Genomic DNA, 16,754 nt, shown 5'->3' on the forward strand with positions numbered 1-16,754 from the left:
TGGAAGCTCTTGAAAGTGAGTTATCATTTCAATCAAATCCAAAAGCCAGGGAATCAAATCCTCTGTCCCATTTAAATAGGTCCATCATCATGTGATTTATCTACCAAATTAAAATGATGCTCTAAGATTAACCAACATCACTAGATATAGAACTTAAATTAAGTGAGCTTTACATCATTAGGAGTAAGCAATATAAGTGAATTTTAACTGACAACAATACTCACAAATTGTGTAAATTTAAGTATTTACCAGTATATTTTCCCCACAATGATTTCCACATTCAAATGTGCACAAATCTTAATAAAAATGTATACTGTTTTGGATGAAAGTCTACTCTGCTCAACAGTGAAGTAAACAATTTAAAAAATCATTTACAGGGCTTCCCTGGTGGCGCAGTGGTTGAGAGTCCGCCTGCCGGTGCAAGGGACACGGGTTCATGCCCCGGTCTGGGAAGATCCTACATGCCGCAGAGCGGCTGGGCCCGTGACCCATGGCCGCTGAGCCTGCGCGTCTGGAGCCTGTGCTCCGCAACGGCAGAGGCCACAACAGCGAGAGGCCCGCGTACCAACAACAACAAAAAAATCATTTATATTATTTCTAAACTAAAAGTGCAACTGCTGTATAATAACTGCCTCTATGTTTCACATAAGAAATGCTTTTTAAAAGCTTGCTCTGAAGAATGGAAAAAATTATAAAGTAAAACTCAGCAATCATTTTTGTGAGGAATCCAATTATTGCAGATCTAAATTATCAACCTGAATATAAGGGATGCAAATTGCTGCGCTAACAAGTGTTTAAAAAAAAATCACTGCATAATAATGTGACACGAAATTAAGACTATCAAATAGTTTGTTTTCGTAGTATACCAATGACAAAACAATAGATTTAATAAACACGTACAGTTCCAGACAGGACATCATGGGGGCAACAATTCAGAAGGTGACTCTTGCATACTCTGTCATCACTGAATTTGATTCGTTGACGAGTAGTATCTCCTGTAATAGAGGAAAGTTAATAACATTCAAGGTTAGACAACTGGAAAATATTTATTTTCTGAGAGCCCTACCATCACTAGCTTTTTATGTGTGGCTATACACACACACATTTATAAATCAGCTCAAGAGGGGTTAGTTTTTATATAATATCCTACAGAAAAACTATTTTAGACAACATGCAGTTGCAGTATGTGTACTGCACATGTAATTCAAATAGTCAAAGTGGGAAAGCAATGCATTCTGTTAAACAGAGTACTTCAGAAAAGCATAGCATGTAGAGCAGGAATGGACCTTAAAGATTATCGAGTCCAACTCCTTCATACTGCAGATGAGGAAACTGAGGCCCCAAGAGGTTAAGTGACTTGCAGCAGGCCCACTAGGAGAATTTCTACTGGTATACAATGTTCCCTACTTGACACTAAGCACTGATTTATATTTTAATTATTTACATTAATTGAAAAACATAAAAAGTAATCTTGCAAACATTGCATACACACTGCGAATCCCCACTGAACCCCAGACGCCATTTCTTCCACTATTTTGTTCCAGCTGAAGTGTCTCCCTTTTGCTGCTGGGAGGAGTTAGAGAGGGTAGAATAACGTGTTTAAGAGCGTACAAACCTGGAAGAAGGACTTACACACCAGTCAAACAAAGGCATACTGCCTAAATGAAATGTTAACTTTAATGCCTCCAAAGGTCCCACACCTCCAAGTTTTATGTAGTCTGTGCTATATATGGCCAAACCGGGTACATTTAAATTCATTCTGTCTTCATTTAACATAATACACCTCCTAAGCAACAGAAGCACCCAACCTAATCAAATATGCCTATCTACTCCAAACTTTAAAGAATCTAAGAAAAAGAAAGGTAACTATATTAACAAAATATAGATGTTAGTTACATTTTTTTTGCTTAGAATCTCTTTGGGGGGTGGGGGGACTCTTAAGGACATTTCCTCTAAGTAAAATGATAAGCCCTAGGAAATGAACGTGTTTTATTTTTAGCCTTAAACTGATATAGTCATTGATGAATGAAAACCTACTGGTGAATTACTGAAGCGAGAACTGTTGGTATCAAAATAGACTTTAAACACCACTGAACTAAAAACTTTCATCTATGAAGTGATTCAATTATCTAAATTAATTTGTTTTTCACATGTGAATAACAAAAAAGGTTAAAACTTTACCCCTTTCACATGGTCTTATTTTGAAGAGCTTAACTCAAAGTCAACTAAATACTATCATTTTTAGGCGGGGTAAGATTTTGTTCAAATTGTTTTAATTTGGTTAAAAAGACTTAAAGAACATATTAATTTACAACCAGGTTTATAAAATTTTAAGAATAGTAATTTATAGCTAAAATGATAGCTTCAGAGCAGTTCAACAATAGGTTTTCTAGAGGCTAGTCTCTAGTTAAAGTAGGTTATTTTTGACACCACAATTTGGAATAATTTAGTGTTCACGCCTGCTACTATAATAAAGGTTATTTTGATGGTCCTTTTTTCCTTTTAAACACAACTGCTTTTGTTCCACATTCATTAACACATCTGAAAAGTTAGTGATAACTCACGGCTCGGCGAATGCGGGGCCTTTCTGACACTCCCTTGCAGACTGAAGTAGGCAGGCATAGATACATTGAACCTTTACAAATAAAACAAGGGGCCAGATTGTTCAGTCTGTATAGAATAGACTCTGCCAGCAATTTCAATATAGCATCTAGAAGTACATGTTGACTGTAAAGATTCTTGTATATGAAAACAAAAGTGAACAAAATCAGGGTTTTTTGTTTTGTTTTGTTTTGTTCTAAAATATTGACTTAACAAGTGTAACCCTAGAGAAGAATATGACTGATCACAGGTAAAAGTCCAAGGCTGGAGCTCTGAAAAGTGGTCCTTGGGCAAACTGGGGTTTTGAAAAATGTTTTTTTATAAAGTATATTTCATCAAGACTTTGGTGAGGGCCTTAAGCTCATGTCAGAATGGTACTCTGATGAGCTCACACCAGAATGGCAATGCTTTATTAGAGGCTTTTTGCTTTCTCGCATGTACCCAAATTATGCTAAGAAATTTAAAGATAATACAAATTTTTGAAGAAAAAAAACCTTACGTATCTAGAAGTCTCCCAGCTACAAGTTTCTAAGTTTTTCAGTAATGCAACAGCAGTATTGTTTCAGTGCTTTGTCAAACTAATGGCTCAAGAATATGACAAGCCAGGCCTTCGACTAAAATCAAGATTCTCTGAAGTTTTACTAGTCAAACATTTCCTCTGAAATCACGACATAAATCTAATATTAAGACATATGTGCCTTGAAGACACTGCTACCAGATAAAATGAGAACAATTCCAAATATGAATTAAGCAAAATTATCCCTGAGGACCTTTAAGTGTCAGTTTCTATAAATGCCAAAAAGTATTTTTAAATAACTCCTCACTACATACGAATGGTTGCTCTATGAACATTTGATAACTGCAGCAAACACAATAAATACAGCTATCAAATATCAGCCTGTACAGTACAGAAATCTTTGTAACAATGAAATAATAAAATTCCTAATAATTTGAGATACAGAAATACCCTGAGAGGGACTAGCAACTGAATATGTTTATTGATATTTTTTAAATTTTACTTGAGAGACTTTAAGGTTAACATTTTAAAATAATTTGACTATATTACCATACAGTATTTAATAAATGTATTTTATTTGGGCTTAAGCCATGAAAGTATAATCTGGCTAAACCAACAAAGAATTTTAAAATAAAAATACTAGTAATATAGACTGTCAATATATCTGGCCCAAACCATGTTTTTCAAAAGAAACTAGGTAAAACAGCACCCACTAAAAAACAAAGGAGGGGGGAGGGGGGAACTATAATTAATAAGGAACAAATATGAACCAAATCTCCTTATAATACAAGGAATTACTTTATTAATTCAATGTACTTTATCTTTGGGTTTTCTGGGTATATATTCATTATAAAAATAACCTAAGTTAAAAGAACAATTGCTCTGTTACACTAATATTGGATCCAAATAATAGAATCAAGCCCAATGCTGAACATATCCTCTGTGCTAGGCAATGGGATTACAAAGAGGCATTTAAGACAAGCTCTCTACCCTCAAGGAGCCCCTCATTTTCCTAGAGAAACAGGATATTTAAATGCAGTAACAAGTAATAACAAAAGGAAGCATGATCCAAGTGCCAGATGAATGTCTCTAATGGATGAAATACTACCAAATAGTAGTACTTCAGGAATTCTAAGACTTAGAGTGACCACCAAGGACTGAAGAGGTTAGAGAAGGCTTCATGCAATGAGTAGAAGCCATTATTTGAAGGAAAGACAGGACTTAGACCAAAGGAAAGGGGAAAGAAGAGCATTCCAAACTGGCGGTAATACCTTTGACAAAGCTTATAGAGGCAGGAAGGTTTGGGAAACAATAAGTAAGTCGTATCTGGCTTTGGCAAATGGCTTCATGTAGGGGAATAGCAAAGCTGGGGCAAGAAAAATATTTTTAGGATAAAATCTGATTTAATTTTTTCTGCACCCAGATTTTAAATGTGTAAACAAAGAAAAAAGTTTAAAAATAATGGGGCGGAGGTTAGACCAAGTTATTTGAGTTCACAACAACAAAATGCCCTCTCCATAAAAACATGGCAGGCTCTCTTCTCTATGACCTCCGTAATACTAATTAATTAGGCTTTGTACATAACTATAATGATGAGATTTGAGATTAAAAACTTGATTTAGAACTTTGAAAAGAAAAGTGTTCTTCATCTGAATGGAAGCATCAAAATTTCTATTAATGTTTTTTCTACCAAGCAACTACCTTCAGAGTAACAACTCTCTTAACCTCTGTTGTTCAACCCCTTCATGAGTTTCACGAATCATAACCTATATTTGAGAACAACTGAGTCATAGGTATACAATAAAAACTAGAATAAATATTATTCCTCTCAAGGTCTTTCAGTCACGTTAACAGAGCATGAGGTGCTACTGAGGCAGTTTTACTCAGGGAATATGGACAGCCCACTCTAAAAAGGAGGCTTCTGTCCAAACTACTCAAATATTGCTATTCTCAAAATCCCCTTCAATCTGTAGGGAGGGAAAGATAAACCCACTGTAAATCCCAACACTGCCATTTTATGGTCCTGCCCTTTCTGAAACAGACTTAAACTATAGTAGCAACACTTAAAAATCTTAGCCTAGATGGTATCTGACATCATTTTACATGGTGCATGCTATTTTCCCAATATCCACCCCCTCCCTTCCAGCGCCAACCACCCTCTCCCACCCATACAAACAATAAATCAAATCAACTTTCATAGATTTAGGTGCTATTTTAAAAACATCAAAATTTTACTTTACCCATTCTCTCCGATGCTCCCTGTATTTTTTTAAGCTGTGAGTGGATGACCATGCTATGTGATCAACAACTGTGAAGGCTAAGCAAAAGTGAACTGAGTTTAGTATTGTAATTTCAAAAGAACCTTAAACTTTGTAATATTTGACATATATAATGGTATGCAGAATCCTTATTTTACCGCATTTTATCAGGCATTAATGGCAAGCAATTTATAAAAACAACTAGTATTTCTTTTGTACAGAATCAGCTAAGAGCTTAGCTTAGAGAAAACAGAGAAGAGAAAACTCAACAGCACACAAAGCAAATGGAAGCATCCTAGTTTATAAATGGGGCCAGAAGAGGAAAAGCTCTCTCACATTCTCCAATGTGACAACCAAAGCCCTCCCCACAGGCATACTTGTTAGGGGCCACTTGTCACTGTTGGCTTGGGACAGGGCAGGCACATTCCCTCTGAAATAAATTCCATACCCTCTCAGTGAAAGGAAAGCCAGAGCTAGAAGGAGAAGTGAATAAGCCTAAAGCTTCTCATTTCCCTGTGCCCTCAAATCTTCAAATGTTCCACCTTCTTATTACCTACAACATTAAGCTAGGACTCCACATAATAATGTGGGTACTATATAAAGACCAACTTCTAGTCTAGTAACAGAGCAGGAAGAGACCTGTCCTGTGCAGTAAACACATGTCTTCATATGGACAAGTAAACCCCTATGTCTTCACGTGGAACCAAGATAAAAGCTACTGCTTCACTGTAACTATTACAGTAAAGAACAAATTCGATCATTTTTACACACTCCTCCAATAGTCTCACCAAATCCACTAACATCTCCCACCTACCTTTGTTGTTCCTTTAGAATTTAGCCTAAAGCTCACCTATAAGAACCCTTTTATAATAACCTTAAAAGAAAAAACTCTTATTACTCCATGTTACCTTGTTAATAAATACAGTTTAATTCATTGTATATTTATATAGTACAAAGTATAGGGTTTATTTTTTGAAAAGCTTCACTACCATGTCTTAACATTATATGATTACTGATGCTTTGAAAACATTTAATAGGACTCGATACATGTCAAACTTTTCAGGAATACATTTATTACAAAAGGAAAGAAAAAATACTCAGCCAAAGATGGCAGCGGGAAAAACTAATTAAGGCATTCTCCCTTCCAAATGTAATATCAAGTCATTCTTTCTAACAGAACTTATAAAATCATACTGAGTATTAGTAGAGGCTTTCCTTTCCCCCAGAAAATGCAAAAAATAAGGGTACTGAAAGGCCATCCCTCTTAATTCTTTCATATGGTCCTACAGGTTTATCATTACAAATAGGTACCAATATCACCCCCACCATAATCACCATGACAAACCCGACATTTTAAAAATGCAATGCCCACTGCAGAAGAAATTTCCAAAACAAGTTCATTCTTGCTGAATATGACCAAAGATTAATAATGCTAAAATAATTTTTTAAATCTATCAGCCTACTTGTCTATGAAAATCCATATAAAAAAATTATAAGGAATGAGACTGGGAAACAGCCTTGGTATCAGGACGAAAAGCTCAGGGTCTTTAAGAGCTAACAGAATGGTGAAGGAAATGTGCAGAAAGAAATACTGAAGTAGCTACATTCCAAGGGCTCTATTCCACCCCTGCCACAACCCTATCTTCCCTCATTATACAAGCACAGAATCTTGGTCACTGGCAGGGCTCAATGCCATCACATTTCTTCCAGGGGGATACATGCTTTAGGAGATCAACATATTCCTCCTCTTAGATTTAAGACACACATTAGAAAAGCCTGAATAAACAGTTACCCACAAATTCAGTCCTAAAAGTGGATTATATACAATTTGTTTTATGGTATATGTCATAAAGGGAAGTCAGTCATTAAAAAGTTGCAGCCTGCTAAATTTCATATTTTGATACTTACTTGCAGAGCTGCAATTCTGATACAATAACACTCCTACTCTGGATATCTGGTGCCTTCTATCATCCAGAACTTTTTATACACAAAATTAGAAGTAACGAAAGCTATCTCTGGCTATGAGGAAATAGCTGAAAAGAACCAAAGAAAAAGTAATTGGCTGATTTGTCTATTAAAGAGACAAGTTCTCCATAGTTGGTGATAGCTATAAACGCTAAGCAGAGCCTCCCCAAATCTAAAACTAATTAAGAAATAAAAAGGAAAAATAAATAAGAATATCAAAGGACAGAGGCAACAGACAACTCAATGATAAAGGAAGTTAAAATGAAAAACAGAGATTACCATGAAGGAGACTGAGCCTTACAACTATTCAAACAACAGAGCAGGAAAACCGTGGAAATCCGTGACATAGTCACAAGAATTGCCTTTGGGGGAAAGGACTGAAACTGTGAAGGAGAACATGAGCGACTTCATTTGTAACACTTTACTTAATGAACAAATAACACTTGTTCTCCTATAGGTGTTTGGTGGTCTTTTATATTTTTTAAAAAACTTTTTTCAAAATTAGACACCTATATGCAATCAGTACCACAGAATTTATCACTTAAAAACAAACGTAACTGTTCATGTGCAATCTTCACTCCCTACTGGACTCTCAGTCCCTCGAGAATTAGAGTCCTATGTCACTACTTTACTGCAGAGTCAAACGACAACAGAAGCAAGTACGTCCATAATCTCTAAGAAAAAGAAAGCAAGAAACAAAGTGAAGCAACTCAGCAACCTAGGGATATTCAGGTTCTAGTCCCATCAATTACTATACCCTAAAACACATCGGCCAGTATCAGAACACCATGTCTGGGGAAGTATTCCCTCTAATACTATGAGGCAAATTAAATCATTTGATTTACTTTCATACCAGAATTTCTCAAAATTCTAAAAACTGAGGTGAATCAACTGTTTTTCTAGTAAGCATGCCTTGCTGGTTCCGGTCCATAATGCAGAATCACAGCACTTCCCCCCAGTTTCTAGTCCAGGGGTTTTCTTCAATAATCAGCTTTTCTCACAGCCAGCACCTTTCACAATCCCACTGTGGAAGAAGTTGGTGAAATCCTGCAGAATTGCTGACCACCATGGACCAAAACATTAATGGAAAGGTAAGATGAAGCTAAATTCGTAATTTCATCCTAGAAGTCTAGATGGACCTCTCTGGGGACTTCTATATCTCTCCATCTCATGGGTGTGTATTTCTGTCTATTTCTAAGGAAAAGTCATTTCTACCCAGTGGCTTAGGTATATACAGTTCAAGCAGCTTTCCTTCCGTATGAGCAACTAATACAGTATTTCCTAAATTTGGACAGGATTTGGACAAAAAATAATTTTAGATGTTATATGATTTCACCAACATGACATTTTAAACACCACTCAATCACTAGTGATTATTTATCATGATTAAGGCAAGAAAAAAGTTTCCACTTGGTGCTTAGTACGTACTTAATACAGCTAACGAGTTCTAATTTTTAGCATAGGGTAAGTGACAACAGACTCTAGTTATCTCATAACACCATGTTTTCATTGTATTTATTTTTCTGGTGACATAAATTTTCATTTTAAAATTAGCTTAAATTTTCAGAAAGTGAGCTGACATAAAAAATTAAACAAAAAGAAAACAGGGTAAAAAATAGTACAGGTGATATATGTGATTTACATTTGGAAAACATTTATCCAGAACAGAGTTTCTCAAACTTTTAATGTGCATCAGAGTCACATGAAAGGCTTCTTAAAACACAAATTGCTGGCCCCCATCCCCAGAACTTCTGATTTGGTAGGCCTGGGGTGGTACGTCCAAGAATATGTGTTTCTAACAAGTTTCCAGGTGATGCTAAGGTTGATGATCTGGGCACCACAGTTTTGATAAACACTGATCTAGAACAATGGTCAAAAAGCTTTTTCTTAAAGGGCCAGATAGCAAATATTTTAAGCTTACCAGCTATATATCTCTGTTGCAACTACCCAACTCTGCTGTTGTAAGGCAAAGCAGCTACAGACAATATATACACAAATAGGCATGACTGTGTTCCAACAAAACTTTATTTACAAAAAGCAGGTGGGCCATAGTGCCAACCCTGATCTAAACACCCTCAAGTAAGTAACTGAAAAGGGTATATGGTATATCATAGTAGTAGGACAGAATATAGAAGCAGCTGAACAGCAAGGTGTATATATACTGTAGATACTATCCAATAAATATCCAACCTATTCTACTGAAAAGCAAAGCTTTGGAGAGTTTGACTCTGAAAGAGAAAACTGATGTCGGCAGAAACCTGAGGTCTCAAGAAAATAAAAACAATTTACCATGCATTCAGGAGACATGACAAAAGATTCAGCAAGGGCAGCTGGTTAAATTCTTTTCATGTTGAATCACAGAGGTTAACATCATTGCACATGGTTCACAACTAAATTAGAACATAAGGATCAGTATCTAGTAAGAGTATTTTAAGAAAAAAGTTTTGAAGACTCCTTTCTCTAGGCCATGTTAAATAGAAAAATATAACATTTATTCGGCTGATTGATTGAGTTACATGTTACTTTCTAATGGCTCTGACTTTTCAGTCATAAGTTACTCAGTTAAAACAAAAACACTAAGCTGTAGCCAATTTCAGAGTTTTTACAAACTACTTTTCTCTCTATCCTCAATAATCTTACAAAACTGATTAACTGATCTATTTTGGCCTTGCCTTCTAATTTCTATCCCAGCAGCTGCCAGTGTATGATATCTTAAACTGAAAAGGAACAGAATGACTTTTTTGCAGGTGCTGAATCCATAAGATTCCTGTCATAAACTTACCCTCCCTCCCACTCCCTCATTCTTTCTCCCCAAAATGTTCTAACTTTCCTCATCTTCACAGTCTACAACTTCTCAGTAAGACTACTAAGTTGGGTATACAATCAATTATGCGTCCTCAATGAACATACTAACATTTCAAGCACCTTTCTGGAATTCCATTCTTGAGGAGTACCTGCTTCATTTATCTAGTCTTGGCCACACTTACTATTTTAAGCCCTCTGCCTATCTTTGCAACCCCAAACTTGCCTGAACCCTTAGGAACATCAAGCTTTAACGTTGATATGAACCACCTGGTACTGAAACCCTCACTAAACCTCACCCCCATCCATGAACCGACTTGCCCTTGACTTCTTGCTACCCATCTTGAACATGTAGCTCACTACCATTTATCGTTATATAACATCTAACCCAAACCAAATCAAAGTATTTACTTGCTGCTTATAAAGCTTATGGGCTGACAGACAAAATGATTTTTCTTTGCTTTTATTTTTTTACCCGAAGCAAAAGAATGTCTCAGAAGCATAGATTTACTTGAGGAGAGCTAAACAACTGTAGAGAATCCAAGAACAATGCAGAGTTGTAAGAGGTGATATTATCATCACCTGGGCTGCTCTGTAGACAAATAGCTTGCAGAGTTCAAAGTGAGTTAAAGTTTTTTTAAATGGATTCACTATGTGGGTGTTAACAGAGTTTTCAGCGTTCTGGTATGCCTGGACTTCCGATAAAATCAAATATTTACTAAAACTCTGTTTAAGTTTATGTTTAACTACTTAACCTTATATTTGCTAAAATTTCTTATAATGTTAAAGAATTTACAAGCTCTAGAGTTAGATATAGCCCATCATTATTTAAAAAAATGTATATTTGCACATTAAAGGCTATGCCTCCTTCACTTAAAATGAACAATCCAAGTGGAATAGAAGAATGACTTACAACTGACCAAGAAATAAATATGATTCATTATGTTAATGAGAGAAAATGAAAAGAAAATGCTCTCAGTGTTGATGACAAGTCAAGGAACACAGATTACAGTAAAGATGATTTTACGAAAAAAATCCACTGAAGAAAACGCTACTTCAATCATTGATTCAATAATTTATTTTGCAGAAAGCCAGCGAGGTCATACTGTCCTATAGGTTCAACAGTTACGTATCACTAAACTTGTACTAGGTACAAATAAATGATTTTCTGAACTGCATTTTCCTGGGTATCTCCTAGGATGCATATCCTTTTAATTTTACATCCCATAAACTGCAACTACCATATATATGTGATCAGCCAAAATATTAAATTATGATTAATGTACTCTATTAACTGAGCAAGAACATCATATGGTCAGAAGGATTACCATCAAAAACAGCTAAAATTATCTGAAAGCTTCAATTTCCCCTAACCATAACGGACAACTAACTATGCTATAAAATTCTAATCTATAATCTGAATTCTATTAGTCTACTGGTTGTTTTTGAGGGCAGATGCCATTTCTGGCCTGGTGTAACCTTTACGAGATGGTCTCTGTTCCCATTTAAGGGTTATAAGCCATTAAGAGGTATTTAATCCCCAAAACTACCTTCTGTAACTTCTTCAGTTGCTAAACTTAGGATATAATCTAAATTCACACCCTCAATTTTGTTTAATTCCTATCCCTGGAACCTTGCAAGGCCTTTCTGGGGTCAGGGCCAGAGACTTCTCATAACTAAACTGCACTTGTTGGCAGAAGGGCTTTAGCTAAGGGACATCCTTCCAATTAAACCAACCCAACAAAAGTAACTACAGTCTGTGTGAGGACACTAGGTTCCTCCAACCATCACACAGACAATTCAGCTGAACTGCCGCTTGACTTCTCCTGTGCTGCTCCTCCCTGCTTTCAAATGGAGTATGTTCGGGGAAGACAACTTGCCCCTCTCCCTTCTATTAATGCTAACAACTAAAACAAAGGTAATTATAAAATTTAATGTATCTTAAACTTCAGACAAAATAAGATACTAATTTATATCTAGTTACAGTTCCTCCCTTTTAAAAAACTTAAAATATACTTATTTTTCAACATTTTTGAGGATAACATAGGAAATTACTTGGCTTCTCATTTAACAAATTATAGATTTAACTTGAGGCAAAAAAGGTTAAGTGACTTACCCAAAGTTACAATTAGAGGTACAGCTGGGGCTAGAAACCAGGTCTCCTGAGTCTCAGCCCAGTGCTCTTTTCCTTAGCCCATGATGCCTTATCAGAAAAATCCAAATACAGTCAGACCCCCAGTTACATGGGTATGAGTTACACTGATTCACATATACAAACTTTATATAGTGTGACCAATGTTTCAACTCACGCGGTACCCTGCTTCCATTTATGCAGTATGCCAGGCATCGGCACGATTTTCAGTGGCACACAGGCGGTTGCCACCACCAGGGCCCTAGGCAAAATTGCAAAGAAGGCAAAGTTTGTCTTTGGCCCTCCCACCTCCCTTATGCATTCCTCTCCCACCTCCTGGTCATCCCCCTGCCCAGCCTCCCAGCACCATCATGCTGCCCTCTGGTTGTCCAAAGCCTCCCACTTCCACCACTCACCCAGGACTGTCCTTTCTGGGAGTGCCCAGGGATCCAAAATTACCTCTCCATTTCCCTACTAAAACGCCTATTTCTGAGAATTTCAGTAAAGTTTAGGTAATCTACATGATTAATCGATTTAAGTAATTCAAAGTAAGTTACATTTAACAGACTTAAATCTCCAAGGAGTTTAAAAAGAAACTAATTAAAAATTCTAATTTGGGGGAGGGGAAGAGGAAATAAATCTTTCATTAGGGGGGCAAAGAAGGTAAAAGAGAAAGTACTCTGGGCCTCCTGTGCCACTTCAGATTCCCTCACAGACAGGACACTAAGAGTTGAGGGGGTGGTTACTGCCACCCTGACAAAATGACAGTGGTTGCTTTATAGTCTGTCTCTGGGATTCAAAAAAAAAAAAAAATTGGACACAGCTGCTTTGAATACCCTCCTACCTACCTTTTCCATCTCTCTCCCACCTCTTGGATCCCCATTTCCACCTCTTAGTACCAAAGACACCCAACAGCATTCCCTGTAAGCTGTTCCTGTGTCCAATACAAAGCTTCCCATTATATGGTTTCAAATTACATGAGTTATTCAGGAAGGTATCCACGTCCCCCTATCCCTGGATAACTTCAAGTTGACTGTATGCTAAAAAAAAAGTCCTAATTATTTAAAGGTCCTGAATCATAAGATGAAGCATGTAAACTCATTATCTGGTAAGAAGGAAAAGAATACTCTGATTCTTGTCTTATATACATAAAAGAACTAATTTGGGTATCTAAAAAAAATTCAATTCTTTTCCTTGAAAGTAGTATGTTTCTTACTTCTGGCCCAACACAGCAGTGAAAATCCAGTCATTTCAGCTAAATAATATCGTGGACTTGTAAACATGGGTTCATTGGTAAATCCTCTTAGTCTGGAGGCAAAAAAAAAAAAAAAAAAATCCAGTAACAGACACATAAAAATATAAATTTATTTGTATACAAAGCAGAGTGGATTTTTAAGAAACCAAGTGTCTGCTAATTACACAAATAGAAAAAATATATATATGTACGTATATGTGTGTATGTGTGTGTATATATGTATACGTATACACATATATATATACACACACACACATTTTAATTCAGCTTTGCAATATTAGATTGGCTGCCTAGTTTGGAAATTTATCAGGTGATAGTAGTTACTCTGATCCAACTACCCTCCCAGTAAAATTAGGGAATTCAATCCATGCAGAAGGTACCCAAAACGGTACCCATCTAGGATTAAAAGGATCATGTAAAGTATGTCTTAAATGAAATGATTTCTATAATTTTACTACAAAGATTATTCTGTTAGCTAAGGTTCTGGATTAAGTCCCTTCTCAATACCATATGTTATAAAAAACCATTCTTATCTAAAAGTGAAAAATGGTAACTGATAAGTTTCTCCAGTGGCATTTTTAATTAACGTTAACTTTCAAGGGTTTACTACACACATGAAATTCATTTCCTTCCCAATCCTGCCTCCTCTCTACACAACCACAAGTAGGTTTGCAATCTACACCTATTTTTCTATACGTTCTACGAAGATAGGTTCCAAATGTGGGTATTTATTACAACTGAACTAGGAACACTGAAAAACCATGCAAAGTATACACTGCTAAAACATTTGAATTCGATAAAATGTTTTACTCACATATTTTGCTGCAAAGCATTCAAGGAAATTATAATAGCGACTGCTAAAAAGTTGAGTGTGCCTTTTCTCTTACATCAAACAATGTAAATAACTTGTCAAAAAAAAGCATTTCTTTAATGGCTAAGTAACTATTTGCCTGAACAAGCAACATACAAAAATGAGCAAGTATTGGCTTTGTCTTTAAGAGAAAAAGTAGTGAACTAGACCCTTCCTCCATATTAGCATGGATTTGAGTAGAATATCAAAGAGTACATTACTAATTATCACCACCAAAAAAGCATCAGCATTTCATCTTATCTAGAAATTCTCTATGACAAAAAGATATCCAGCCATTAGTGGTTTTCTATACAAGCTCTAACCTAAGCGCCTAAAAGGATCGTTGTTTCCCCTCAATTCTACTTCACTGGGCAACACATTTTCAAAATGGTTCTATTCGGGGCACAAGCAAGGTTTGTCAATATTTACTGAACAAAGCCTCTATTAAATTGTCTAACAAAATGGAGGTCTCTCGGAAAAAAACAGGCCGTAACATCCGTCTTTTCACAAAATGGGCCAAACACACCCGCTTCAAGAAACCATGGTTTGGGTCAGATTTTCCCATAAGAATGGTTGTTTCATCCCTGGGACTGGATTCCTAGTAAAGGTTTTCTCCGGACCCAGGTAAGGGGGTGGTTGTTGGGGGCCAGTTCTTCCTGGATACTCTGGAAGGCGGCGACGAGGACTGATCCCAAAGCTCTGGGTTAAGGAATTAGTTCAGGGGGCGGAGGCTTTAGCGGTCCGCAGGTACCTAATCAGCGACAAAACAGGCCGCCCGCCTACGCAAAAGAGACGTGGGCTCTCCCGTCCCAGCCAAGTCAACACTCAAGGCTCAAACTCTCCTTTCGGCCTCCAGGCCCCGCCTGACCCCATTGGCAGCAGTTCCCGCCAATCCGCTCGGTCGCCGCCCCCCAGGCCCGCCTGCCCAGCCCTGATTGGATGGGACGGGAGCCGGGACCTCGTGTTACCAATCTAGGAGCCCCTTACTCAGCCACACACACAAGCCCAGGTGCGCCCGCGGAGACCCTTCCCTCGCCTTCCCCATCCCTTCCCCCACCCCCAGGGCACTGGCAGAGACTTACCGTCCCGGGAGGTGCCCATCAACTGGTCCAGCATCGCGCGCATCTGGGCCTGCGCCGACATGGCGGCGGCGTAGCGGGCGGACGGACGGGGGTGGGGCGCAGACCGGGCCCTCTCGGGCGGGGGGACAAGGGGAAGGGGTGGGGGAAGGTGAGACGCTGTCTCGGTTGCCGCCGCTGCCTCGAGGCGTGCGGAAAAGGGAGCTGGAGGGGTTGCAGGAGAGTCCGGGCTGCGCTCCTCACGACGACGCGTACGTGGAAGGCAGCAGCCCCCGAAAGCGACCCTCGTTCCCTCACTCTCCGTCGGGTTCCTGGGACAGAAGCAATACCGGCTAACCAAGCTCTCGTCTCCAACACTGCCACCCGCCAGAAGACGTCAACCCCCCCTTCAAGCTCTGACGCCGCTCGCCGCCACCGTCGCCGCGACGTGAGCGCGCACGCTCCTCGCGCTTAGTCGTTTCCCGCGGGGGCTCCACCAACTAGCGTCCAACTGTATTTGCTCCGCCCGCCCCGTGCGGGAGGGGTTCCACCCTAACGGCTCTCGGGCGCGTGCACGCGGGCCTCTCCCGCCCCAGCCCTCCAGATCTCGCGAGACTCTGGTGCCTCAACGCACCCTAGAGCCGGATCCGCCCCGGGCGCGAAAACGCTCCAGGCTGCAGGTCCGCTAGGGCAGCGTTTCACGCTGTGCTGGCGAACCAGCCCAAGCTAGCCAGTGTGCCAGAGGGTTAGCCCGAGTCGAAAGTAAATAGAGACCATACCCGTCGTTTCGACGGAGGTTAGCAGTCTTAGGAGCTAATCCGGGCGTATTCCTGACGAATATTCATTGACCGATTAACTCGTTTTCAAGGGCCCACCTGAAAATCGTGTAGACTCGACTCCTTTCTCACTGCTGCCCGACCCTCTACAGAAGGAGCCCTGGAGATCTGACAGCTGGGTCATCTTCCTAAATCTATGCAAGGAGGCTTTAAGCACCCCCAACTGGAATAAATCAGGTTCAGGAAATAACGCCTGAAATTACTGCACTACGAAACAGGCCACCTACCCCATTCGGATTTGTCATCATTACTTATATATATAGCAGGAAGCTGTTAGTCTAAATTAGAAGCTATAAAAGTTAAGCAGTATTCTAACAAAGGAAAGGAGGTCATCTTGTAGAGAATTTTTTTCCTGCTTGAGAGCTAAATTTTCAGTGTATCAGCAGCCCTGACAATAGAAAAGCAAGCCTGTGGGTTCTTAGCTTGCCATCACCCTGCATTCCAGATGTAGGTCGACCGATTACTAACTGTGGGGACATGC

General features: G+C 38.7%; 1 protein-coding gene across 21 annotated transcripts in view; it reads right to left on the reverse strand.

The window, feature by feature from the left end:
• LOC116759035 (putative RNA-binding protein Luc7-like 2) overlaps positions 1-15,934 on the reverse strand; it is a 57,168-nt gene extending 41,234 nt beyond the window's left edge. Inside the window, exons 1-6 of one of the 21 annotated variants that reach the window (XM_032642268.1) lie at positions 15,462-15,896; positions 13,491-13,582; positions 12,260-12,536; positions 9,631-9,731; positions 5,359-5,435; positions 901-2,635 (exon numbers count right to left, since the gene is read on the reverse strand). Coding sequence is in view for 9 of the 21 variants with exons in the window: in XM_032642257.1 (XP_032498148.1) it covers positions 901-995; positions 2,565-2,635; positions 12,453-12,490 (204 nt within the window). In the remaining 12 variants the exon portion in view is untranslated. Of the gene's footprint in view, positions 1-900; positions 10,110-12,259; positions 12,537-13,490; positions 13,583-15,461 lie in introns of those variants that run through there. The other 20 variants (XM_032642265.1, XM_032642267.1, XM_032642269.1 and 17 more) reach the window with 20 other exon arrangements.
• Between the last annotated feature and the right edge of the window lie 820 nt (positions 15,935-16,754).

The sequence above is a fragment of the Phocoena sinus genome, chromosome 9 (assembly GCF_008692025.1).
Source record: "Phocoena sinus isolate mPhoSin1 chromosome 9, mPhoSin1.pri, whole genome shotgun sequence".
In the NCBI taxonomy this organism is placed as follows: Eukaryota; Metazoa; Chordata; class Mammalia; order Artiodactyla; family Phocoenidae; genus Phocoena; species Phocoena sinus.